At 38.0% G+C, this 22,637-nt stretch overlaps 1 protein-coding gene across 4 annotated transcripts in view; it reads right to left on the reverse strand.

Annotated features, from left to right (window-relative positions):
- Window positions 1-22,637, reverse strand: part of TPST1 (tyrosylprotein sulfotransferase 1) — an 86,378-nt gene that overhangs the window by 52,125 nt on the left and 11,616 nt on the right. For 2 of the 4 annotated variants that reach the window (XM_075995392.1, XM_012764084.2), the window contains exon 2: window positions 8,153-9,098. In XM_075995392.1, the coding sequence (XP_075851507.1) occupies window positions 8,153-8,997 (845 nt within the window). In that variant the 5' untranslated portion in view covers window positions 8,998-9,098. Of the gene's footprint in view, window positions 1-8,152; window positions 9,099-14,276; window positions 14,361-17,781; window positions 17,865-22,637 lie in introns of all 4 variants that reach the window. The other 2 variants (XM_012764087.3, XM_012764085.3) reach the window with 2 other exon arrangements.

The raw sequence follows: 22,637 nt of genomic DNA on the forward strand, positions 1-22,637 counted from the left end.
CATTCTGATCTCATGAAAGAGTCTCATGCAGATCCAGCCTGGGGCATGAATCATCCCTTTGTTCAGCCTATCCACTCTATGTACACTACCTGCCCATTAGTCACTTACTATCTGCCTCGGTTATCAGATTGTTGTGATATCACAGTGCTTCTGTTCAAATAACCCTTATTTTACTTAATAAAGGCTCTAAAGCTCAAGAGCAGTGATGCTGGCACATTCTGTTGTGCCAGAAGTAGTTCAATAACTACCAGTTATTGCTGTTAATCTCTTACTAGGCCTAATTTATAAATTACACTTCATCATAGGTATGTACATATAGGATAAAACAACAGAGGGATCTTCTAAGTTTTATACCTTGCTACAGACTGAATGTCTGTGTCACCCTACCCCCAATTTCTTATGTTAAAATCTAATCACCAATGTGATGGCATTAAAAGGGGTACCTTTGGGAGGTACCTTTATAAAAGAGGTCTAAGAGAGATCCCTTGCCCTATCACCATGTGAGGATACAAAAAGGCACCATCTATGAACCACAAAGCAGGCCCCCACCAGACACTGAAGCAGCCAGTGCCTGATCTTGAACTTTTCAGCCTCTAGAACTGTGAGAAATCAATTTCTGTGTTTATAAGCTACTAGTTTGTAGTATTTTGTTACAGCAGCCCAAACGGACTGAGACACACTCTAAAAGGTCAACTTATGCCTATTATGCTTTTAGAGACCATTATAATATCAACGTCTTAAAAATTTTTATCATTTTTATAAATTTAACAAGACATTATAATCAATTTTTTAAAAACAAATTCAGAGTTTTGCAATTCTGTAAGTTTCACTTCTTTTTTTTTAAATTTTTATTTTAGCGTATTATGAAGGTACACATGTTAAGGTTGTAAGTTTCACTTCTGTTTTCTTTTTTTTTTTTTTTTTTTTTTGAGACAGAGTCTCACTGTGTTGCCCGGGCTAGAGTGCCGTGGCGTCAGCCTAGCTCACAGCAACCTCAAACCCTTGGGCTCAAGCAATCCTTCTGTCTCAGCCTCCCGAGAAGCTAGGACTACAGGCATACGCCACCATGCCTGGCTAATTTTTTCTATATATATATTTTAGTTGGCCAATTAATTTCTTTCTATTTTTAGTAGAGACAGGGTCTCACTCTTGCTCAGGATGGTTTCAAACTCCTGACCTTGAGTGATCCACCTGCCTTGGCCTCCCAGAGTGCTAGGACTACAGGTGTGAGCCACCGCACCTGGCCTTCACTTCTGTTTTCTTTGTTAAGTTCAACTAAAATTAAATGTTCTCTCAACTAGAGCCACTCCACTTCCAAGTACTTTATATACCAAGTTTCTTTATGAAGTTTCATTTGAAAAAAGAGTGCCTCACTAATAAGAGAAGTTTGAAACCAATTGGTCTATAAGATAAAATTTTAAACGTTTAGCATAAAATATAAGGCCCTCCAAAGCCTGGCCTCACCAACTCTCTCAAGCTTTATTTCCCACTGCTTCCTGCCCGGAAATGAACTCTCTCGCGATACCAAACTGCCTGTGTTTTCTCAAAATACCACACTGTGTCTCATCTTTGTTCGTTTGTTCATATTGTAACTTCCCAATGATTATTCCCTGGTTTGGTTTTACTTATTTTTAAAAAAATTATATTAGTTTGTGAGACAAAAATACCATGCTCTAGGGCCAGGTGAGACTGAGTTAAGGTGATTTTCACTACATAGTGAGGAAGGCAGGGTCCATTAAGTCAGGCATAACAGGGCATAATTGGTTCTTAAGTCCTTCTGAGCCCCTAGGTTGGGCCAGGAGTCAGGCCACAGAAGTTCTCTTATCTTACCTCTTCCCTTTGGACACTGTATATACAGGACAGCCTCCACAACAAAGAATTATCTGGCCCAAAATGTTATACCAAGGTTGAGGGAACCCTGCTCTAGGTCTCAACGTGGTATGACATTGCCCAAGAAGGCCTTCCTGAACACCCCAAACTGGATTAGGTACCTCTCCTTGGTTTTCCATAGTTCTTAACATTGTACTATATATAAATCTATGTCTCCTATTAGATTGTATGTTTCTTTAGGGCAAAGACCTTTTATCTCCAGGGGCACACACATTACCTGGCACACAGTAAGTGCTCAATAATGTAGCAGAGACTGCCATCTGCCTATCCCAATATCTAATCTATTTCTCTTAGTAAAAGAAATCCCTGCTCTCAGTTGGGCACATGGTCACTGGAATAAGGAATATATTTCCCTAGCTGGGCACAATGGTGCATGCATAGACCCTCAGCTACTCAGGAGACTGAGGTGGGAGGATCACTGGAGCCCAAGAGTTTGAGGCTGTAGCATACTATAATTGCACTTGTGAATAGCCACTGCACTCCAGCTTGGGCAACATAGCAACAACACATTTCTAAAAATAAAATTAAAAAAAAAAACCCCAAAACTACAAGCCTTTTTATAGTTATATATGGCCATAAGATGAAGTTATGGCCAAGGGAAAGCAAGATGTGCTACCTGGAAAATTCTAGGAAAAATACTCAAAAAATACTAAATGCCCCTTCTTTTACAAACATGCCCCCGGCCCCACCTTGCTGCTTAGAACGTAGATGAAATGACTAGAACTCCAACTTGGACCACGGGGATGATGAAGCCAAAAGCTGGATTAGCCTAGATGCTGGATGATCACTAACTGACAAACCAGCCCTGCAGCCCAACTCAAGGCAGACCAGGGTCTGCCTTCTTTTACTTAACAGCCGTTATTTTGAAATCTTTGTTATTTTGGATCTCTATTATTTGTAGAGAAACCTAATCCAAATGAATAAATGATCTAATATCCAACTTCTACTTTTTGCTACCTACCTTCCATATTCTCCAAGAAAAGTACAAATGTTGCTTTATTAATTCATCTTCTGCTGCTTCTCAGTCTTCACTGGCATGCTTTGAAATGCAGTGTTTCCTCAGCTCTCCATTTTCCTTTCACAGCCTGTTTTGCTCTGTCAATGGTATCCCTTGTTTATTCAATTCCTCTTCTCCTGCTAAGGGGTCTCAGCCACTTATCTCTTCAATTTGGCTTATAAAATAAACCACAACTCCAAAAGCATTCTTCTTGGGCAATATTTAGCAACTAGATTTATAAAGATTGGTTTAATGCCTTCACAAAGGAGAAGTAATCACAAGTTCCCAGACTTGTTCACTGATGATTTCTTGGAAAAAATATATATGTAATATGAATAAAATTCTTCTAGAATATTTCAGCGTGAGCTAGTAGAGCTCACATAATCCTAATTCACATGCTATTAAATTGCTTATAATTTTTGTGAATAGTCTGTCATTCTCTTAACTTGCTCATAATATTGTTATCCTTAAATTTCAGAAAATTTTTAAGTGGCTATTTAATTGTTTTTCTGTTAATCTTGTAAGATATAAGAATTTTAATTTCCAAACAGACAAAGATTCTTTGCATGGTCACACTTTAGTCAGGCTCCTGAACCTCCTCCAGGGTCATTAGTGTACTCCTTTATAAAATCCCATTTTAGCAAAGAAGCCTGCTAAGTCAGTCAGCAAGAACCCCCTACCCTCAATATCTTATCACCTTTAATATCTGATAAGGATCACCTTCAATATCTGGTAAGATTCCTCATCCTCTACCTTCCCCCAGGTGATGTCTGATCACCCTGGCCTGTCTGCAGCAAGAATCCTATTTGGTCAATTTAGCCAGAATCCCCCTTATCTCTGATGTTTCCTCTTAGGAATTATCCATCCATTCACCCCCATACTTTTCCTTGGTGATAAACCCCACTTGCTCATCCTATATTAAGAGTTAAGCCCAATCTTTCCCCTCAAATGCAAAACTCCAGTGCAATAGCACCATATCTATCATGGTGGTCCTGAATAAAGACTGCCTTATCAAGTATCATTGAATAATTTTTTCTTTAAGAAAACTAAATTCCATTTTGGAAATTAAAAAGAAATTTAATATTCTAAATTTAATAAATTACTAAATATTCTTTCAACTTCCTTAAAACTATCTCCAGTTTAAAACCCTGTTTGCATTATCTTTGCTATTTAATCTTTCTTTGCTCTAGATCTAATGCCTAGTTTTTTCTTTGCTTTACTTATTAGAAGCTATAGCATGTCAGCTTTCATGTTCTTATTTATTCTCTTGTACTTACCACTGATATTATATTTTTCATTCTAACTTATTTGTGCTTAATATTAATAGTTGCTGTGTCCTTTACCTGCTCTAAGTATAGATAACAACTATTCACTGAATTGTACTTGTGATTCCTGACTGTCTTCTGCTTTTCTGGCTTTGCTCTTTTGACCTAGCTAACTTGATTTCTATTTATACCAGGTAATTTTATAGTATTGTAATGAGTTTAATAGTAGAAACAACTCTGTATACTCTAGTAACTTCCCACAAATTCTCTGATGGAGATGACTAAAATTCCACAAAAATTCCACAATCTGTGAGAAGAGGGCAATGTAAATAGCCTCAAACTTTACTTCTATTTCCTGCTCAAAATATTAGAGGGGCAGGAGCCTCCTACTTTTCTATAACTGGAACTGACCAGGGAAACAAGAAGTGCTACCCTGACTGAAAATAGTTGGAAATTTCTAAGCAAAGGAAAGGTTAACTTTCATAGTTAACAAAATAAGGCAAACAAAACCGTGAAGGCCTTCCTGATATCGCTATCTTCAACAACTTCTACGTATGTTCCTAGGCCATCTGGTGATAGCATCAAACCTTCAAGGCTGCCTAAATATTTTAAGTATTGTAATACTAAACAATACTAAAACAAGTATTAAAATATTTATTTTAAACAATTTTCCCAGAATAAAATGTTTAAAGGGAAAAAGCACAGAGAATGATTGACTTTGGGCTATAAATTCCTTATTATAATGAATATGGAATATTTATAACTTGATATTAATGGAATAAGTTTGTATATGTTTCTACCTTATCCCCCAATTGGCAGTTTTTGAAAGTAGAGATTTAGTCTTAAAAATAGGAAATACAGCCTAGTTTAGACCCATTTCAACTAAAGTGACTCTATTCTTATGTTTTATACTGGAATTCTGGGTAAGACTTTCTTTCAGTAAGGGGTTCAAATGTTATTTTGTTTTTAAGTTTTAAAAAACAGTTATACCCTATCAGATAGATTAAAATGATAATACCATGTGTGTTGGCAAAGATGTGAGGCAACTAGAACAAATTCATTTATAGTATAGCCATACATGAATAATATAGAAACTCTGGAAAACTGTAGAAAGTATCTGTTAAAATACACATATATACATACATACACATATATACATATATATGTATGTGTGTATATATCTCTCTCCTATTATCTAGAAATTCTACTCATTGGTATATACCCAAAAGAAATGAGTAAATGCTTATGTCCAGCAAAAGTAATTAATGTACATGAATGTTCTTAGCAATTTTATTCACAATAGTTCCCAAACTGGAAAAAACCCAAATGCAAAAATCCGGGATAGACACTAGTAGGTTCTACCCGTGGTTCTGCTGTATAATTCTTAACAAAGCATAGAACCTTACTGGGCCTCCATTCCATATACTAGAATGCTAAGTAAGGTCTCTCTGCCTCTTAAAAATTCATTAATTAATAATATCCTCAGTCTTGTTTACCTTAAACATAGTAAGTATATATGCAAAATGATCTCTTCCTGATTGGCACCAAAATTCAACTTTTTTTCTTTTTTTTTTTTTTTTTTTATTTTTTTTTTGAGACAGAGTCTCGCTTATTGACCAGGCTAGAGTGAGTGCCGTGGCGTCAGCCTAGCTCACAGCAACCTCAAACTCCTGGGCTCGAGCGATCCTGCTGCCTCAGCCTCCCGAGTAGCTGGGACTACAGGCATGCGCCACCATGCCCGGCTAATTTTATATATATATTAGTTGGCCAATTAATTTCTTTCTATTTATAGTAGAGACGGGGTCTCGCTCTTGCTCAGGCTGGTTTCGAACTCCTGACCTCGAGCAATCCGCCCGCCTCAGCCTCCCAGAGTGCTAGGATTACAGGCGTGAGCCACCGCGCCCGGCTCAAAATTCAACTTTGGCATATCTTTTTAATCCCTACTTGGAGAGACTACAGGTCTTGGGGAAACATATAAGCACAAAGACCAAAATACTTACCTAGGAATACAGGTGATTAAAGATCAGTTATAATCTATTATCTGGAAAAAACAAACTGCGATGAGAGTAGCTACAGCTTTAGTTTCCTTTGAATCAACAAAAATAACCTAGAGTCATTATAGTGATGACACCTAATAACTTATAAGTAATCAATAACTGAAAGCTAGGTATAGGCAGGCAGCTATTCCTCTGAGATTATCTACATGAAGAATTAATATTTACTATTCAAGTTCTATACATTGAAAAAAATCAAGGAGATATTTCTTGGTAGAAAAAGCAGGAAACACAAGGGAAGTATAGTGCTTTTTCATTTTTGTAGGGATTTTTAAAAAATTCTATTGTTTATATATCTTTGATCTTTTTTTTTTTTTTTTTTTAAGATAGAGTCTCGCTCTGTTGCCCAGGCTAGAGTGAGTGCCGTGGTGTCAGCCTAGCTCACAACAACCTCACACTCCTGGGCTCAAGCAATCCTCCTTCCTCAGCCTCCCGAGTAGCTGGGACTATAGGCATGCGCCACCATGCCTGGCTAATTTTTTTGTGTATATATATATATTTTTTAGTTGGTCAATTAATTTCTTTCTATGTTTAGTAGAGACGAGGTCTTGCTCAGGCTGGTTTTGAACTCCAGACCTCGAGCAATCCGCCTGCCTCGGCCTCGCAGAGTGCTAGGATTACAGGCATGAGCTACCACGCCCGGCCTCTTTGATCATTTTTAAAGTTCTTTAAACACGTTAGCAAACTTTATACCTAAATATCTTTTAATTAGATTTTCTTTAAATAACCAAGCATTGAAAACTTTAGAAAAACATTAATTATCCTAAAATGGTTGAGGTTCCTTTTTTCTCTTAAAGAGTTTAACCTGGGGTGGGTTGGGGGTGTCTTTTGTAGACACACATATTTTCCGAGGGACACATGATTGAATCTCCCTCAAATCAACTTTTTCCAAACAGAAATCCCTGTATTAATAAGGCCAATATAATTTAGATAATGTACATGGATTATATATTACTTTGATAAATTGAAAAAGACAAAAAATAAAACTTAATTATAGCCAAATTTGCTTCATGAGAAGACACTACTTGAATTTACCAGTGGTTTCTACTTTTATATCCTCATTACAAGTATATAAGTCATCAAGTCAGGTTATCAGATAGAGTTAGGGCACCCTTGTTGTGAGAAAGGAAGCAAAATTCCAAAATCATTGTTTTAGAAATGTTAGAATCTAAGAAACTTCTCATACAAATGAGGCTTCCAAATTCTGGAGATTCTCTAGCCTTTTGTGAAAAACAATAGAAGATATATCCATCAGATGACAAAAGAAGCACTACATGTAGTAAAATGCCATGGAAAAAAGCACTAGCCCATTTTAGACCAAGGCATGGATTCTAATTCTGGCCTTGCCATCTAAATTTGAGCAAAGCATTTTAAGTTTTCTGTGACTTAGTCTTATCTGTAAAATGAAGGGATTAGGTTAGATAATGCTTTTATTTTTCTATCACGAAAAATTTCAAAATGCTTGTAATTCACTATGTGCTCACCAACACAATGAATGAACTTCCTGATATTAACCTTAATCCATACAAAAGCCAGCTATCCTTATTAACAAAAATACCTAGAAATTATACATCAGAAGCCACTTAAACTAGACGTTAAGGTCTGAGGTCAGTGAAAAAGGCCTTTCATTACCTGTAAATTGGGTTTGCATCCATGAAACAAATAAAGATGACCACAATATATAAATGAACAAATGAACTAAACAAGTGAAAGGATCTATAATGAACTGGTAGAGAATCCACCAATGAAGGTAGCTTCATTTTCTGTTCCAGAAAAGATCTTCAGTTTCTACATAGATATATTCACACACACATACATACACATACATAAACATATTTTATGTGTGTATATATATATATATATATACACACACACATAAAACACACCTATATATATCATTATTAGCTGAACACAGGATCAAAATAAAAAACATAACTTCTACTCACTTTGACAGAGACACTCCCCCAGCTTTCCCAATCATCTCTTCATGGTGCAATACTGAGTGGTTCCATGGAATATGGAGGAACTTCAAGAGTGTTCTCATCCACCGCTCAGGATGTAAAACAAGTTGTTCATAGTGAACCAACATGCATTTTTTATAACCAACCTCCATACATTGGTTATACATAGTCTCTATGGCACGATTCCACTTGATCAAACAGTCCCTATAGCTGTTCAGATCAAATCCAGCTATAGTAACTTTTCGAGAAATCATTGAATGTACTGATGCCCGACCATCTCGGACCATCAGGAGAAATTTGGCATTGGGGAATAACCCAGCAAGGTAAGTTAAGGATTTCAGGGCAAAAGGATCTTTATTACATAAATAAGGGGCTGGCTCCCCATGTTTAGCAATGATTTCTAGTAAGAAGGCTTGCATGGCAGAATCCAGCACTTCATCAGTGACACCAGCCTCATCCAAGCGGATCTTCTCTTTACTTGACCGTGACCAAATCTGCTTCAGGGCCAGGATTCGGGGAATGACCCTAGTTTCCTCTCCACAGCGGATATCAGGATGGGCATCTAACATGGCCCTCATGAGTGTGGTTCCACTCCGAGGTACACCTCCAATAAATATTAAAGGCATATCTTTGTGATAGGCAACGGTTTTGTTGGCTTTGATGTCTAGGCCAGTTTTCACAGTGGTCTTTGTGCTCTCCAATTTGACTGGCCGGCTACGTTCCTCCATCCGGTGATGGCATTCCATGGCATGCTGGCCCAAGTAAAACACAGTCACAGAACTAATCACCAGACATACCAATAGTAAATTCTGCTTCAGTTTTCCAACCATCTTGATGTGGTTATCTCTTTATTAAACAGATATTTTGCTCAAAATGATTTTCAGAAAATGTTCAGGCCATAGAGGTTCTACTTCAGAAAGATGATCAACATCTAGTAGGAAAAGGAAAGTTATTTTATTATCACATTAAGATTGTTTACAAATTATCACTATGCATTTTACCTAGAAAGACATTCAAGTTTTCTTGGATGCTTTAATATTCTTGAAACACAATATACACAAATTTGAACAAAAACAGCTTTCCTTAAATGCAACAATTCTGAAGCTCTGTACCTGGCACAGAATGGAAAAATAATGAAAGTATGTCTATCAGTGAGTTAAGCAAATATTTAATATTCCCAAGCACATTTGAAGTACTACACAAGGCTGATCTGTGGTATTCAGATTTGCTTCATCTCCAAGCAGACACTACCTCCACATCCTAGTATAAAGAGAAATTATAGAAGAAATATAAAATATAACTTCCAAATCTTTAACAGAGATTCAGTTTATTCATCTCACAATTAATCTAGGTGCTGCAGACAAGATACTTAGGTGTGACTGAGGATAAAATTTGAAAAGGACAGCAGTGCAGTGACCTCTGTTCTTGGAAAACAGTCTTTTGGACAGACAGATATGCAAACAATGACGATACAGTATGATCAGTGCCTCAGTAGGAATATGCAAAGGGACAATGGGAACATAATGAAAAGGAGCACACAGTCTACCTGAAAAAGCTGTAAAAGCTTTCTAGAAAATGGGAGAGAGGGATATTCTAAGCCACAGGAACTTGTGCGCAAAAGCACAAAGGCAAGACAGACACATCATAATTACGAGACAGGAAGTAGTTCAGGAGAGCTGGTGTATAGGGTGCAAAGAAAATTGTGCGTATACAGGTCTGTAATCCAGACCTCAGAACGACATATAAGATTTGTACACATGGAGGATTCTAAGCTACAGATACACTATGACCAAAGACAAAGGTGTGCAAAAGTAGGGGCATGTATGTGAAACAGTAGGAACTGCCAGTTTAGCTAGAGTAAAGGTATACACTGGGAAGCAGGCAGCAACCAGAATATACCCAGACCAAAAAAATGTACCTGATCCTCAGGAAGCAAGTAAGATTGTTAATTTTATGTGTCCACTTGGCCATGGTATCCAGTTGTTAGATTAAACACCAGTTTAGAAACTGCAGTGAAAATATTTTTTAGATGTGATAGACATTTAAATCAATAGATATCGAGTACAACATGGTACTCTTGATAATTCAGGAGGACAGGAGAGCCTCATCCAACAGCGAAAGGCCTTAAGAGCAAAGACTAAGGTTTCCTGAGAAAGGAGGAATTCTCCTCAAGACTACAACATAGAAACCCTGCCTGCAGCTCCAGCATCCTACCCTGCAAAATTTGGAGTCCAGACTGCAACATCAACTCATATCTGCACAACTGCCCTATCAATTTCAGACTTGCCAGCCCCACAATCTCATGAGTCAATTCCTTAAAATCAATCTCTTTGCTCTCTCTTGCTTTCTCTCTCTCGCTCTCTCTCTCTCACACACACACACACACACATGGGCACATACACACATACACAATGGGCATGTGTATTATTCACCACACCGATTCAGCAAACTCCCTCTCACCCCAGCAGTAAATCTGCCAGTCTTAATGATTTGCCTTGTCCTGCCAACTGGTTCTGTTTTTCTGGAGAACCCTAACTAATACAGGGTTTTGGTTCTGTTTTTCTGAAGAACTCTGACTAATTCAGCATGTATACCCAGAGAAATGACTGACTACACTAGAAAAAGAACACACTCTGAGAGGCAGGATTTCTGACTATAGCCTAGTAAGAAGGCAGGCAATTCCTCTCCCAAAAACCAATTATAAAGCTAGATGAAATTGACAAAACAACCTTTTCAGTCCTCTGGAAATCTATCAAATGAATACAACAACCTGAGAAGCAATTATCCTTCAAAAACTGCTAAAAGGACTGGCGCAGTGGCTCACGCCTGTAATCCTAGCACTCTGGGAGGCAGAGGCGGGCGGATTGCTTGAGGTCAGGAGTTCGAAAGCAGCCTGAGCAAGAGCGAGACCCTGTTTCTACTATAAATAGAAAGAAATTAATTGACCAACTAATACATATAGAAAAAATTAGCCGGGCATGGTGGCGCATGCTTGTAGTCCCAGCTGTTCGGGAGGCTGAGGCAGAAGGATTGCTTGAGCCCAGGAGATTGAGGTTGCTGTGAGCTAGGCTGATGCCACGGCACTCTCTCTAGCCTAGGCAACAAAGCAAGACTCTGTCTCAAAAAAAAAAAAAAAGAAAAAAGTGCAAAAAATTGGATAAAAACCGGGTGTGGTGGCTCACACCCGTAATCCTAGCACTCTGAGAGGCTGAAGTGGGTGGATTGTTTGAGTCAGGGAGTTCAAGACCAGCCTGAGCAGGAGCAAGGCCCCGTCTCTACTAAAAAAAATAGAAAGAAATTAGCTAGACAACTAAAAAATATATAGAGAAAAAATTAGCCAGGCATGGGGGCGCATGCCTATTAGTCCCAGCTACTCGGGAGGCTGAGGCAGAAGGATCGCCTGAGCCCAGGAGTTTGAGGTTGCTGTGAGCTAGGCTGACGCCATGGCACTCTAGCCCAGGCAACAGAGTGAGACTCTGTCTCAAAAAAAAAAAAAGTCAAACTCATCGACTTTTGGCTTCTTCTCCAAAATCATTCTCATTATTTTTCACTAAGCTTGTGAAGCCTAATTTTTTCCGTTTGGAGGTTTCTTAACTTGGAGAATCACAGAACCACACAGGGTCAGGGTCAGACGATCTAAATGGGGTCTTTAGATCATCTAGGTCCAATGCTCTCATCTTACAGATATACAAACTCAGGCCCAAGTAGCACATCTACTCACTACTTCTCTAAATCATACCTATTCATCAAAGGTTACTTTTCATTTTATCTTATTTACTTACTCCAAAAAATGTTAAGTGCCTGAAGCCCAGACATTTTGTCTATGTTCCCTCCTTTACCACAACATGCTTAGCAGAGCACCAGCTCACAGTGTATACTCAGCCTTCAAAAGCATCAGTTAACTAACCAAACTGGGAAGTGCCTTTCTCTAGATGAAAGATGCTATAGTTTGAGGTCTCTACTCAAGCCTTGATACTGGTTTTTCTCAAATTCTTGAAAAAACGGCCTTTTGATTTAAGAAGTGCAGTAAGCTGATCTGATCATTACCCTTATATATTCAACCACTGTGGGCATGCAAGTGTGTATACACACATAACACACACACACACACCTCCTTCCATTACCTTTAAACTCCACTTCACTGTGTTTTCAGACAAGCAGTATCAATATTTTCTCAACTAGGACCATTTACAGATCTATGGCTCATCTAGAAAGAGGACTAGAATGTTCAGTTTCATTTTTATCTCCACGGGAAAGAAAAGCACTGAAACACACAAGAAACATATCTGAGGAATCACTATTAATAGGACTGCTCTTTCCCAGCAGGCCAAATGAAATAGACTCCCAGAAATAATGCTTTAGAGAAGAGAGTGCTGACATTATATTTCTATACTTAGATCTTTGCAAATTTTATAAAGATTGCTAAACAAAAATGGCATGACTCAACAAAAGTAGGGGCGTGGAGGATGGCAGTCAGCAAGGCCATGCCCAACACTCGGTGCACACACACAGGCCCAGGCACACAGGCACATGCACTTGAGCACATTCACCACACCTTGCTGTTTCATTCAGGAAAGTCTGGACCTTACAATTCTAGGTCCAAAAAGATGCTGGGTAAATGTCCCAGGCAAAAGATAAACTACAGGAAGATAACAATCCCCCTAAAAACTTTCTTTCCTTTGTTAATCATTAGCTCCGTGCTTCCCAAGCCCATTCAGTGGGATGCCAACCAAAGTAGCAAATATCAACAGCCAATGCCACTTTGCCTGCTGTCTAAAGTCCAGTCTACATCTGGTTTCTTCATTTACTTCTAGCTTGTTACCAAAAGGAAAAATAATTCTATCACATGCTTGAACTTGCCAACGAATAAGTATCCAGAGATTAATTTTGAATGACACCTTTGTCATGTAGCAGAAACTTCAAATCTAACCCAAATGAAACCACTGTTGCAAAAGCCATCCTTATGTCACCTCATGGTCAGAGCACAAACATGGGGACACCTTTTTCTAGCTGCACATTAGGTTAGGAGCTGGCACTAGACCCACTGATAAGTAGTAAATGGCAAGAAGAATATAGTCTATATAGCTGGCTATCTTTGAAAGTCAGCTGGGACTCACTTCTTAAAAGCAGTATACTTTAGAAAACCCCTATGGTCAGCAGGGAAAAGAGGTGGTCAAATATTAATATTAAGAAATGGACCTAATGCCTAGGACACAAATGGAGACAAGAGCACAAGTTAAACTCAAGTATAACATTTTTAAAAGTTCAAGTTAAATGTAATGATGTCTAGGATTTGCTTCAAAAATATCTGAGGATAGGTGGGAGGGGGCTTACATATGAAATGAGACTGCTATGAGTTAACTGTTGAAGCTCAATATAATCATTTCTATTTTTGGATTTGTTTCAAATTTTTCATAATAAAGAGTTAAAATGAAATGAAAAGTTTAAGTTACCAAGTTCCAACTTTGTCAGACCTATAAATCAGAAGGTCACTGTTGACTAACCTATTCCTCTTTTAGATTAAGTTCATGTTTATAATCTATTTAAATTACCCATGACAAGGAACACAAAGAAAGTAAAATTTACTCAAATTATACACTCTCATTCAGTAATTCAAGTTTATGCCATTTTTCTATCAACTTCGCAATTCTTTTTTATAGTCTGAATCTTTTTTTAAATATATATATGCCTATTATGCCATGAATTCATAGGGAATAGTTTCCAGCAGTCCAGCTCCTTTCTATTGGTTCTCACAAAGTGTGCTTCTCTAAGTGAAACAGGTACCTTTCTCCTTGGCTTCCTTCTTTTTCTGATCATTTTCCTTCAAGTGTTTCAGGAAGCTGTCTCAGCTCTTAGACTGCTTAATATGCTCAATACGCACATTAATTCTCTTAGCAAGAATCTTGCCCTTGTTTGTTTACAATGGCGACAGCATAATGGGTAATGTTGTAGACTTCTCCAGTTTTGCCACGGTAACATTCCTTTTTGAACAGTACCCATTCCCTTGATGTCCACAATATCACCTTTCTCACAGATTCACATGTATATGGCCAAAGGAACAACTCCATGTTTTCTAAAAGACATGGAGAACATACATTAGGGGCCTCACCTCTTTCCCTTTGTGTTCGTCATTGTGGCAAATTACTGGAAAATGGTGGTTCCACTAACCTTGTAACTTTTAGAATTAAAAGACCTGGAATAGGAAAAGGAAAAGAGAATATGGCATTGAATTAATGTAAAAGAAGCCTAGTATATTAGAATCAGTTTTTTCTTAATCATATGGCACTAGATAAGTCACTGAGCATCGGTTCTCTCATCTATAAAATAGGGATAATGATAATCAAACTCTTCCTCTCAAGTAACTAGAGTAGAAATTATGAAAGGAAGAAGAAAGACTGGGGAAAAAATGCAAAAGAAAAAGAACACCTGCAAGTTCTCTTTCACAGTGCTGCCGTGACAATCAAGAGAATACCATGTGAAAGGACTTTTAAAGAACCGGGACTGTGGCACCCTTGCCGCACAGTCTCCTACTCATCCTCCACCTTCCCCTCTCGGTGCTCTTCCCATGCAGCCCACCCCCTTCAGGACCATCCCCACCCACACCTGGCCACTGCTCCTGCTGCTGCCTCCAGTACCATGTCTGCTCCTACCTTTCATTCACATCTCCTCAGTGAACCCGTCCCACAGCTCTCTTCCCATCCTTCCCCCACAAAAATCAATTGTTCCCTCTTCTGTAACCTCAAAGAGCTTGGTAAAAACACTGTGTTGTGGTTAGTTTACCCTGCTAGGCTATAAATTCCTTTAGAGCACAGATTTGATACCCATTCATCATCTAGTATGTAGTGGATACCCGATGAATACCCGATAAACTATAAAGCAAGGTATTTGCAGATGAATCAGCAATTAGTGAAACCTATCTTAAATCTCCTTAAAATATCTATAAAGTCATATGAAACAAAGCAAATATTCAAGAAATAAACATCAAAAATGAAACAAGGAACTACAAATAAACAGAAACAAAGTAATCTGGAAGGAATGAAAAATTTTGCAATTTCAATCACTACGCCAACAGGATATTTTTTTGAATCTACAAAATGATTACAAAATTCATAGCAGGGCCGGGGGAAATAGTTTTTCCAAGACTTTGGAGAAAGGGTCCTATAGATATTAAAGTATTAAAATATTAAGGTATTGACTGTTACGATACTAAGAGTAATCAATAAAACGAAATAGAAAGCCAGTGTACACAAATTTAATATGCTTCAAAAGCAAACATCAAAAACAGTGACAGATTATTTAATTTATGGGATTGAGTTCCCTCATTCACCCTCCTACACTCACCCTGTTTCATCTACCAGCCCCTACTCATACTGATTGACTCTAAAATCTATTTGCAACCAAGACTTATATCCCAAATCTCAAATCTGACCATTCAAAGGTCAAGGAACAACCCCATCTGGGTGTTCATTGGCATCTCAAATTCAACAAACACCAAATGGAACATATCTTCCCTAGTAAATTTCTCCTACTCTACTATTTCCTCTGCTGGTCAATGAACCACTTTCTCTAGGACTCCCAAGCCAAAAATCTGAGAACTTTTGGTAGTTTCTCCCTGTATCTCTCCACAGGTAACTGATAAAGTCCTGTCAATTCTTCCTCCTTCATCTCCCTTTAATCAATTCCCCTTCGTTTTCTTCCCCCGCTAGCGTGGGTTTAATCCTTACTTTCATTCTTTCTCACAAAAACAACTCCACAGCCTCCTAACTGGTCTCCCTGAGTTCTGATTTCCTTCAATCAATTCTTTCACTGTCTTATTCCAGGAATAATCTTTCTAAAATGCATATATACTTATAACACTTCCCTGCTTAAAACTCTTCAATGATGTTTTACTTAAAAAAAAAAAAAAATCCTCACCATAACATACAAGGAAGGCCCTTCATGACCCAGCCCTTATGTGCCCCGTCTCCTTTGACCACATCCAACTCCCCCGCAACACATGCTCTCACTCAATGCTGCCTTCATTAACCTAAGCATACCTTACTTCAGCCTCCACACGCACTGCACCTTTTACATGTCTCTCTGCCTGATGACTCTCACTCATTTTTCAACATTCAGCTTCAATGCCATCTCTCCTAGAAAGCTTTTCTGACAGCTCTCTGCCACATATGACATAGGTATCTTTCCTAGTGCCCATGTACTTACCCCTATCATATCACTTTTTTTCTTTGAGACTCGGTCTTGCTCTGTTGCCTGGGGTAGAGTGCAGTGGCATCATGATAGCTCACTGCAACCTCCAGCTCCTCAGCTCAAGCAATCCGCCAGCCTCAGCCTCCCAAGTGGCTGGGACTACAAGTGCACATCACCATGCCCGGCTAATTTTTTAAATTTTTTGTAGAGCTGGGGTCACACTATTGCCAGGCTTGTCTCAAACTCCTGGGCTCAAGTGACTCTACCCCCTCAGCCTCCCAAAGTGCTGGGATCACAGGTGTGAGCTACTACGCCTGGCCTTATCATATTAATTCTTACATTATATAGTTCATTTGTTTTTCCAATAGACTGTAAGCTCCATGAAAGTAGAGACTTTGGAATGGATCAATGGATTCTTTATGTCATTAAGTTAATATGGCTGTAACTAGATTCTATGAGTGTAATTAGTTGTGGATTCTTAGAAGGTATTGATTATATCTTATCCTTTTCAGTTTTCCCCACAATATAAAACATAATATACTATATGCATAATGAGTACTCAATAAATATGCATTGAGTGACCCTACTAAAACTTTCTAAAACCCCAAACAGCTAACACTAGGGCTAACATTGTAGGATTAGAATACTGGTCTTTTCTTCTGATTCCAATGTTATAATATGGTTTGACTACATTAGGAAAGACTAGAAATACAAAGTTCACCTCTGTTTTTTCCCTTTTTACCCTTGTTCTTCTAATCCACTCTATTAATCAGTTTATTTCATCTGCCTCTATCAATTCTTACTCTCATTGATAAATGAATCAAAATCTTACTATTTTGCAATCTGTTATACTTGCTGCAACAAATCATAAGGTAAAGAAACACTTTTGTCCCAGAATAATTTTACGTTAAGGAAACCGAGGCTCGGAAAAAATAATTTGTTTAATGTATTGATACTTGGCAAATTGTTGGCCAAGCTAGAACCCAGGTCTGACTCTATATCATGGAGTTTTCCAGACATTCGACCTGACGTGAACAAAAAGCCATGTATGCAACAATTATGGTGCAAATGAAGTGAATTTAAGACCATTATTATTTAAGACTTTCATTTGTATATAGTTTAAAAAATATACCTAGCCTTTGAATTGTATTTTCTCTGTAATTATCCTATTATGAGCACCTCAGATCCAATTAAAGCAATAGTAGAAAACTCTAAATCCATGCATGCATCATGCTTTATTTGCATAAATGAGCATGCATATCTGCACAATCCCTGAAGATCTCATTGGGATGAGATGAAGAATGAAGAGCTAGAATTGGTTTTAAGAGATTACAGATATATACGGAGGCTAGAAATTAGCTTGACAAGTAGCTCTACCTTTCCTATGTACTTTATCAGTTTAGTTTTGCTTTAGCCTAGTCACTCACATGAAAGCAGGTTCCCCACAAGTGCTGTGGAAAATTATGCCTCTGATCCAAAGTTACTCGGAGCTGGAATCCTGTGATTTTCTCTATAAAAAGCGAGGTAACAAATCTTTGATCAGAAATCACTATTGTAACAATTTCTATAGGCAAAATTGAATTTAACCTTTATGATTTCATCTTCTTGCACCTTTCCAAGTATTGTATAATATAGCATATATATAACCATGTATCATTACTTAACTTTTCCAGGGCAGAAAATTTCCTTCAGTTCAATAATGAATAAATAAAATGCAATCCTCAGTAAGAATACCTAAAATATGAAATGTTTTTGGTATGAAATCTTACTCATACACTTTAATTAAACATTTATTGAGCATATAAATGAGAATGATTCATCATCTGCCTTCAAAAAACTACCAATTTAGCAGGAGAGAAGACAAGACACTATCCATTCATGCCAAGGTAAAATAATAAAAAGGTCATACAAAAGATGTGAACAAAGACACAAGAATTTCAAGGGAGGATCACATCCACAAGCTAAGAAAAGGTTTTATGAAGAAAATGACATCAGAATGAATCTGTAATTCAGTCTGTAATGAATTGTAATGGAAAAAAGAGTGTTTTGAGCAAAGAAAACAACAGCCCCAAAGTGGAAGAGGATAGTACAAATTCAGAAAATATTAAATAATAATCATAGCCAGTATAGAGAAATAATAACAAAAAATAGAAAAAGCAGAATTACAGAATCTCAGAGTTGGCAGTGGCCTAAACAAATTTGCTAAAATGTAAAGCATGAACCCCTTGTACTACATAAATATATAAAAAAGGAAGGAGGAAGTACTTCCAGAATGGCAGGGTAAGAACCTCCAAAAGTTTGCTTCTCCTCAAAAGCAACAAGAATATTGGCAAAATGGTCAAAATCAACCTTTTCACAACTCTGAAATTTAACCAAAGGCTTACAAGAATCCAAGGAACATTTACACAAGAAAAATGGCTGACTCTCAGTAAGCATAATGAGCTTTGCGGCACTTTAATTTGCCTCATTCTCCTCTCTCCAGCTCTGAGGAAGGCTTGAAAACCAACAGCCTCAAAAACATGGTACCTGTGAATATCAGCTCCCACTTAAGGGGGAAGAAAACATTAGGAGCCTCCTAAAAAAGTGTCACTATTAAACCTATTTAACTTAACAGCTCACCAGAAAATCTCCATTCTCAGGGCTTATCTTTACCTGACCTCAATTAGAGCTCTCTCAATGTGAATGGTCCTATGTCCAGTGAGTTTGTTAAAACTAATCAGAGACAAATGTTTAATGTCACAGCTGCCTGCAGTGGCAATACCAATTAGGGCAAACAAGACATTGATCAAAAAACTTAAAAGGAAAAACTGGGAAATGAGATGTCCATAGAAGGCTTAGAAAAGTTCCAACATATCCCTGAGAATCTACAAGGCATGCACATGTCCTGCTGGCTGACCATGATGTTCTTTATAAGCAGGAAATGAAGATTAAAGCACAGCTGTAAACTGCTGGGGCACTGATGGGGTGCTACAACACACATACACAAAGCCCCTCAATAAAAGCTGGGAGATTTATTTGTTCAAAAAATTTAAGGAAATCTGTCCAATTATTACTGGACGACTAAGCTAACAAAGCAGACAGACACATCAGTGGTTACACAGAACAAAGAATGCAGACTTTACAGTATTAATCCCAGAAAGTCACAAAATAAACAGCAACAACAAATCTTGGGAGGGAGGGGGATCAGATTTCCAGAGTAGCTATATTATGTTATTTAAAATATCCACTTTTCAACAAAAATTGTAAGACACACAAAGATACAGGAAAGTGTAGCTCATATACGGGGGAAAAGACAATCAACAGAATCCCTGTGGAAGCCCTGTTGGATTATTAGACAAAGCCTTTAAATCAGCTATTTTAAATATGTTCAGAGAACTTAACAAGACTGTACATAAAGAATTAAAGGAAATTATGAGGATGATTTCTCACCAAATAGGAACTAAACCCCTATCAATAAAGACTTTTTTTTTTTTAAATAGAAATTCTGGAGTTGAAAAGTACAGTAACTGAAACGAAACATTCACTACAGGGGCTATATGGCTAACTTAAGCTGGAAGAAGAAAGAATCAACGAACTAAAGACAGATCATTATCCACTGTGAAGAACAGAAAGAAAAAATGAAGAAAAATGAACACACCCTCAGACCTGTGGGACATTATCAAGCAAACCAACATGTGCACAACAGAGGTCCTAAAAGGAAAGGAGAGAAATAATGGCTGAAAACTTTCCAAATCAATACAAAACACTAATCTACACATCTAAGAAATGCAATAAACACCAAGTAGGAAAAACTCAAAAAGAACTGCACCTAGACACATAGTCACACTGTGAAGAGCCAAAGGCAGAGGATCTTGAAAGTAGAAAGAGAAAATCCTCAGTAAGATAAACAGTTGACTGCTCATCAAAAACCATAGAGACCAGAGGCAGTAGTATGACATACTCCCAGCACTAAAAGAAAAATACTATCAAGAACCCTATAACCAACAAAATTATCCTTCAAAAATGAAAAAGAAATTGAGACATTCTCAGTAAATGAAAACTGAGAATTTGTCACTAGAAGAGCTGCTATAGAATAAAGGGAGTACTCAGAGCCAAAATGAAAGAACACTAGACAGTAATTCAAATCCATATTAAGAAATAAATAGAGGCCAGGCATGGTGGCTCACACCTATAATCCTAGCACTCTGGGAGGCTGAGGCAGGAGGATCGCTCAAGGTCAGGAGTTCAAGTCCAGCCTAAGCAAGAGTGAGAGCCCATCTCTACTAAAAACAAAAAGAAATTAGCTGGACAACTAAAAATATATAGAAAAAATTAGCCAGGCATGGTGGTGCATGCCTGTAGTCACAGTTACTTAGGAGGCTGAAGCAGAAGGACTGCTTGAGCCCAGGAGTCTGAGGTTGCTGTGAGCTAGCCTGACACCATGGCACTCTAGTCCAGGCAACAGAGTGGACTCTGTCTCAAAAAAAAAAACAAAACAAAAAACAAAAACTTTTATGCTTCAAAGGGTACCATCAAGAAAATAAAAAGACAACCCATAGAATGGGATATTTATATTTGCAAATCCTATATCTGCTCAGGGTCTAGTATCCAGAATACTTAAAGAAATATTGGGCCGGGCGCTGTGGCTCACGCCTGTAATCCTAGCTCTTGGGAGGCCGAGGCGGGCGGATTGCTCAAGGTCAGGAGTTCAAAACCAGCCTGAGCAAGAGTGAGACCCCGTCTCTACTATAAATAGAAAGAAATTAATTGGCCAACTGATATATATATAAAAAATTAGCCGGGCATGGTGGCGCATGCCTGTAGTCCCAGCTACCCGGGAGGCTGAGGCAGAAGGATCACTCGAGCCCAGGAGTTTGAGGTTGCTGTGAGCTAGGCTGACACCACGGCACTCACTCTAGCCTGGGCAACAAAGCGAGACTCTGTCTCAAAAAAAAAAAAAAAAAAAAAAAAAAAAAAAGAAATATTGGAACTGAACAATAAAAAGCCAACTCAATTAAAAAATGGGCAAAGGAATAGACATTTCTCTAAACATATACAAACAGACCTAAAAAAAAACACATGAAAAGATGCTCAACATTATTTGCCAGCAGAAAAATGAAAATCAAAACCATAATGATATGCCATTTTATACCCAGTAGGATGTCTAGAATCAAAAAGTCAGAAAATAAGAAGTGTTGACAAGGATGTGGAGAAATCAGAATCCTCATACATTGCTGGTGGAAATGTAAAATGGTGCAGCCATTTTACAGTCTGGTAGTTCCTCAAAATGTTAGAGTTCTAGAGTTAAAATATGACTCAGCAATTCCACTGCTAGATATTAATATACACCCAAGAGAAAGGATAACATGTCCACAGAAAAACTTGTACATGAACATTCATGGCAGCATTATTCATAATAATGTGGAAAGAATTCAAATACCTATCGATTAATTAATGGATAAATGAAACATGGCATATCCACACAATGGAATATTATTCTGTGATAAAATGCAATGAAATGATACATAATACATACATGGAAGAATCCTGAAACCATGGAAAAATACAAACTGATATATAATACAACATGGAAGAATCCTAAAACCATTATGCTAAGTGAAGAAGCCAGTAACAAAGGGCAACATTTTGTATGAATCCATTTATATGATGTAATCAGAATGGAAATTACTATTATATAATATAAATCTATAGAGACAGAAAACATAATAGCGGTTGCCTCGGGATTAGGAATGGGAGAGTTGAGGGTGATGGCTAACAGTATGTGGTGTGGTTTCTTCATGGGGTAGTGAAAATGTTCTAAATGCAAATGTGGTAATGGATATACAACTCTGTGAATATACTAAAAGCAAATGAATTTATACTTTATTTATTTATTTATTTTTTTGAGACAGAGTCTCGCTTTGTTGCCCAGGCTAGAGTGAGTGTCGTGGCATCAGCCTAGCTCACAGCAACCTCAATCTCCTGGGCTCAAGCAATCCTGCTGCCTCAGCCTCCCAAGCAGCTGGGACTACAGGCATGTGCCACCATGCCTGGCTAATTTTTTCTATATATATTAGTTGGCCAATTAATTTCTTTCTATGTATAGTAGAGACGGGGTCTTGCTCTTGCTCAGGCTGGTTTCGAACTCCTGACCTCGAACAATCCGCCCGCCTCAGCCTCCCAGAGTGCTAGGATTACAGGCGTGAGCCACCACACCCAGCCTGAATTTATACTTTAAATGGTTGGCTGTGTGGTATACGAACTATATCTCAATAAAGCTGCTCCCTCCACAAAAAAGTAGGCT

This window comes from Microcebus murinus, chromosome 19 (genome assembly GCF_040939455.1).
Source record: "Microcebus murinus isolate Inina chromosome 19, M.murinus_Inina_mat1.0, whole genome shotgun sequence".
NCBI lineage: Eukaryota > Metazoa > Chordata > Mammalia > Primates > Cheirogaleidae > Microcebus > Microcebus murinus.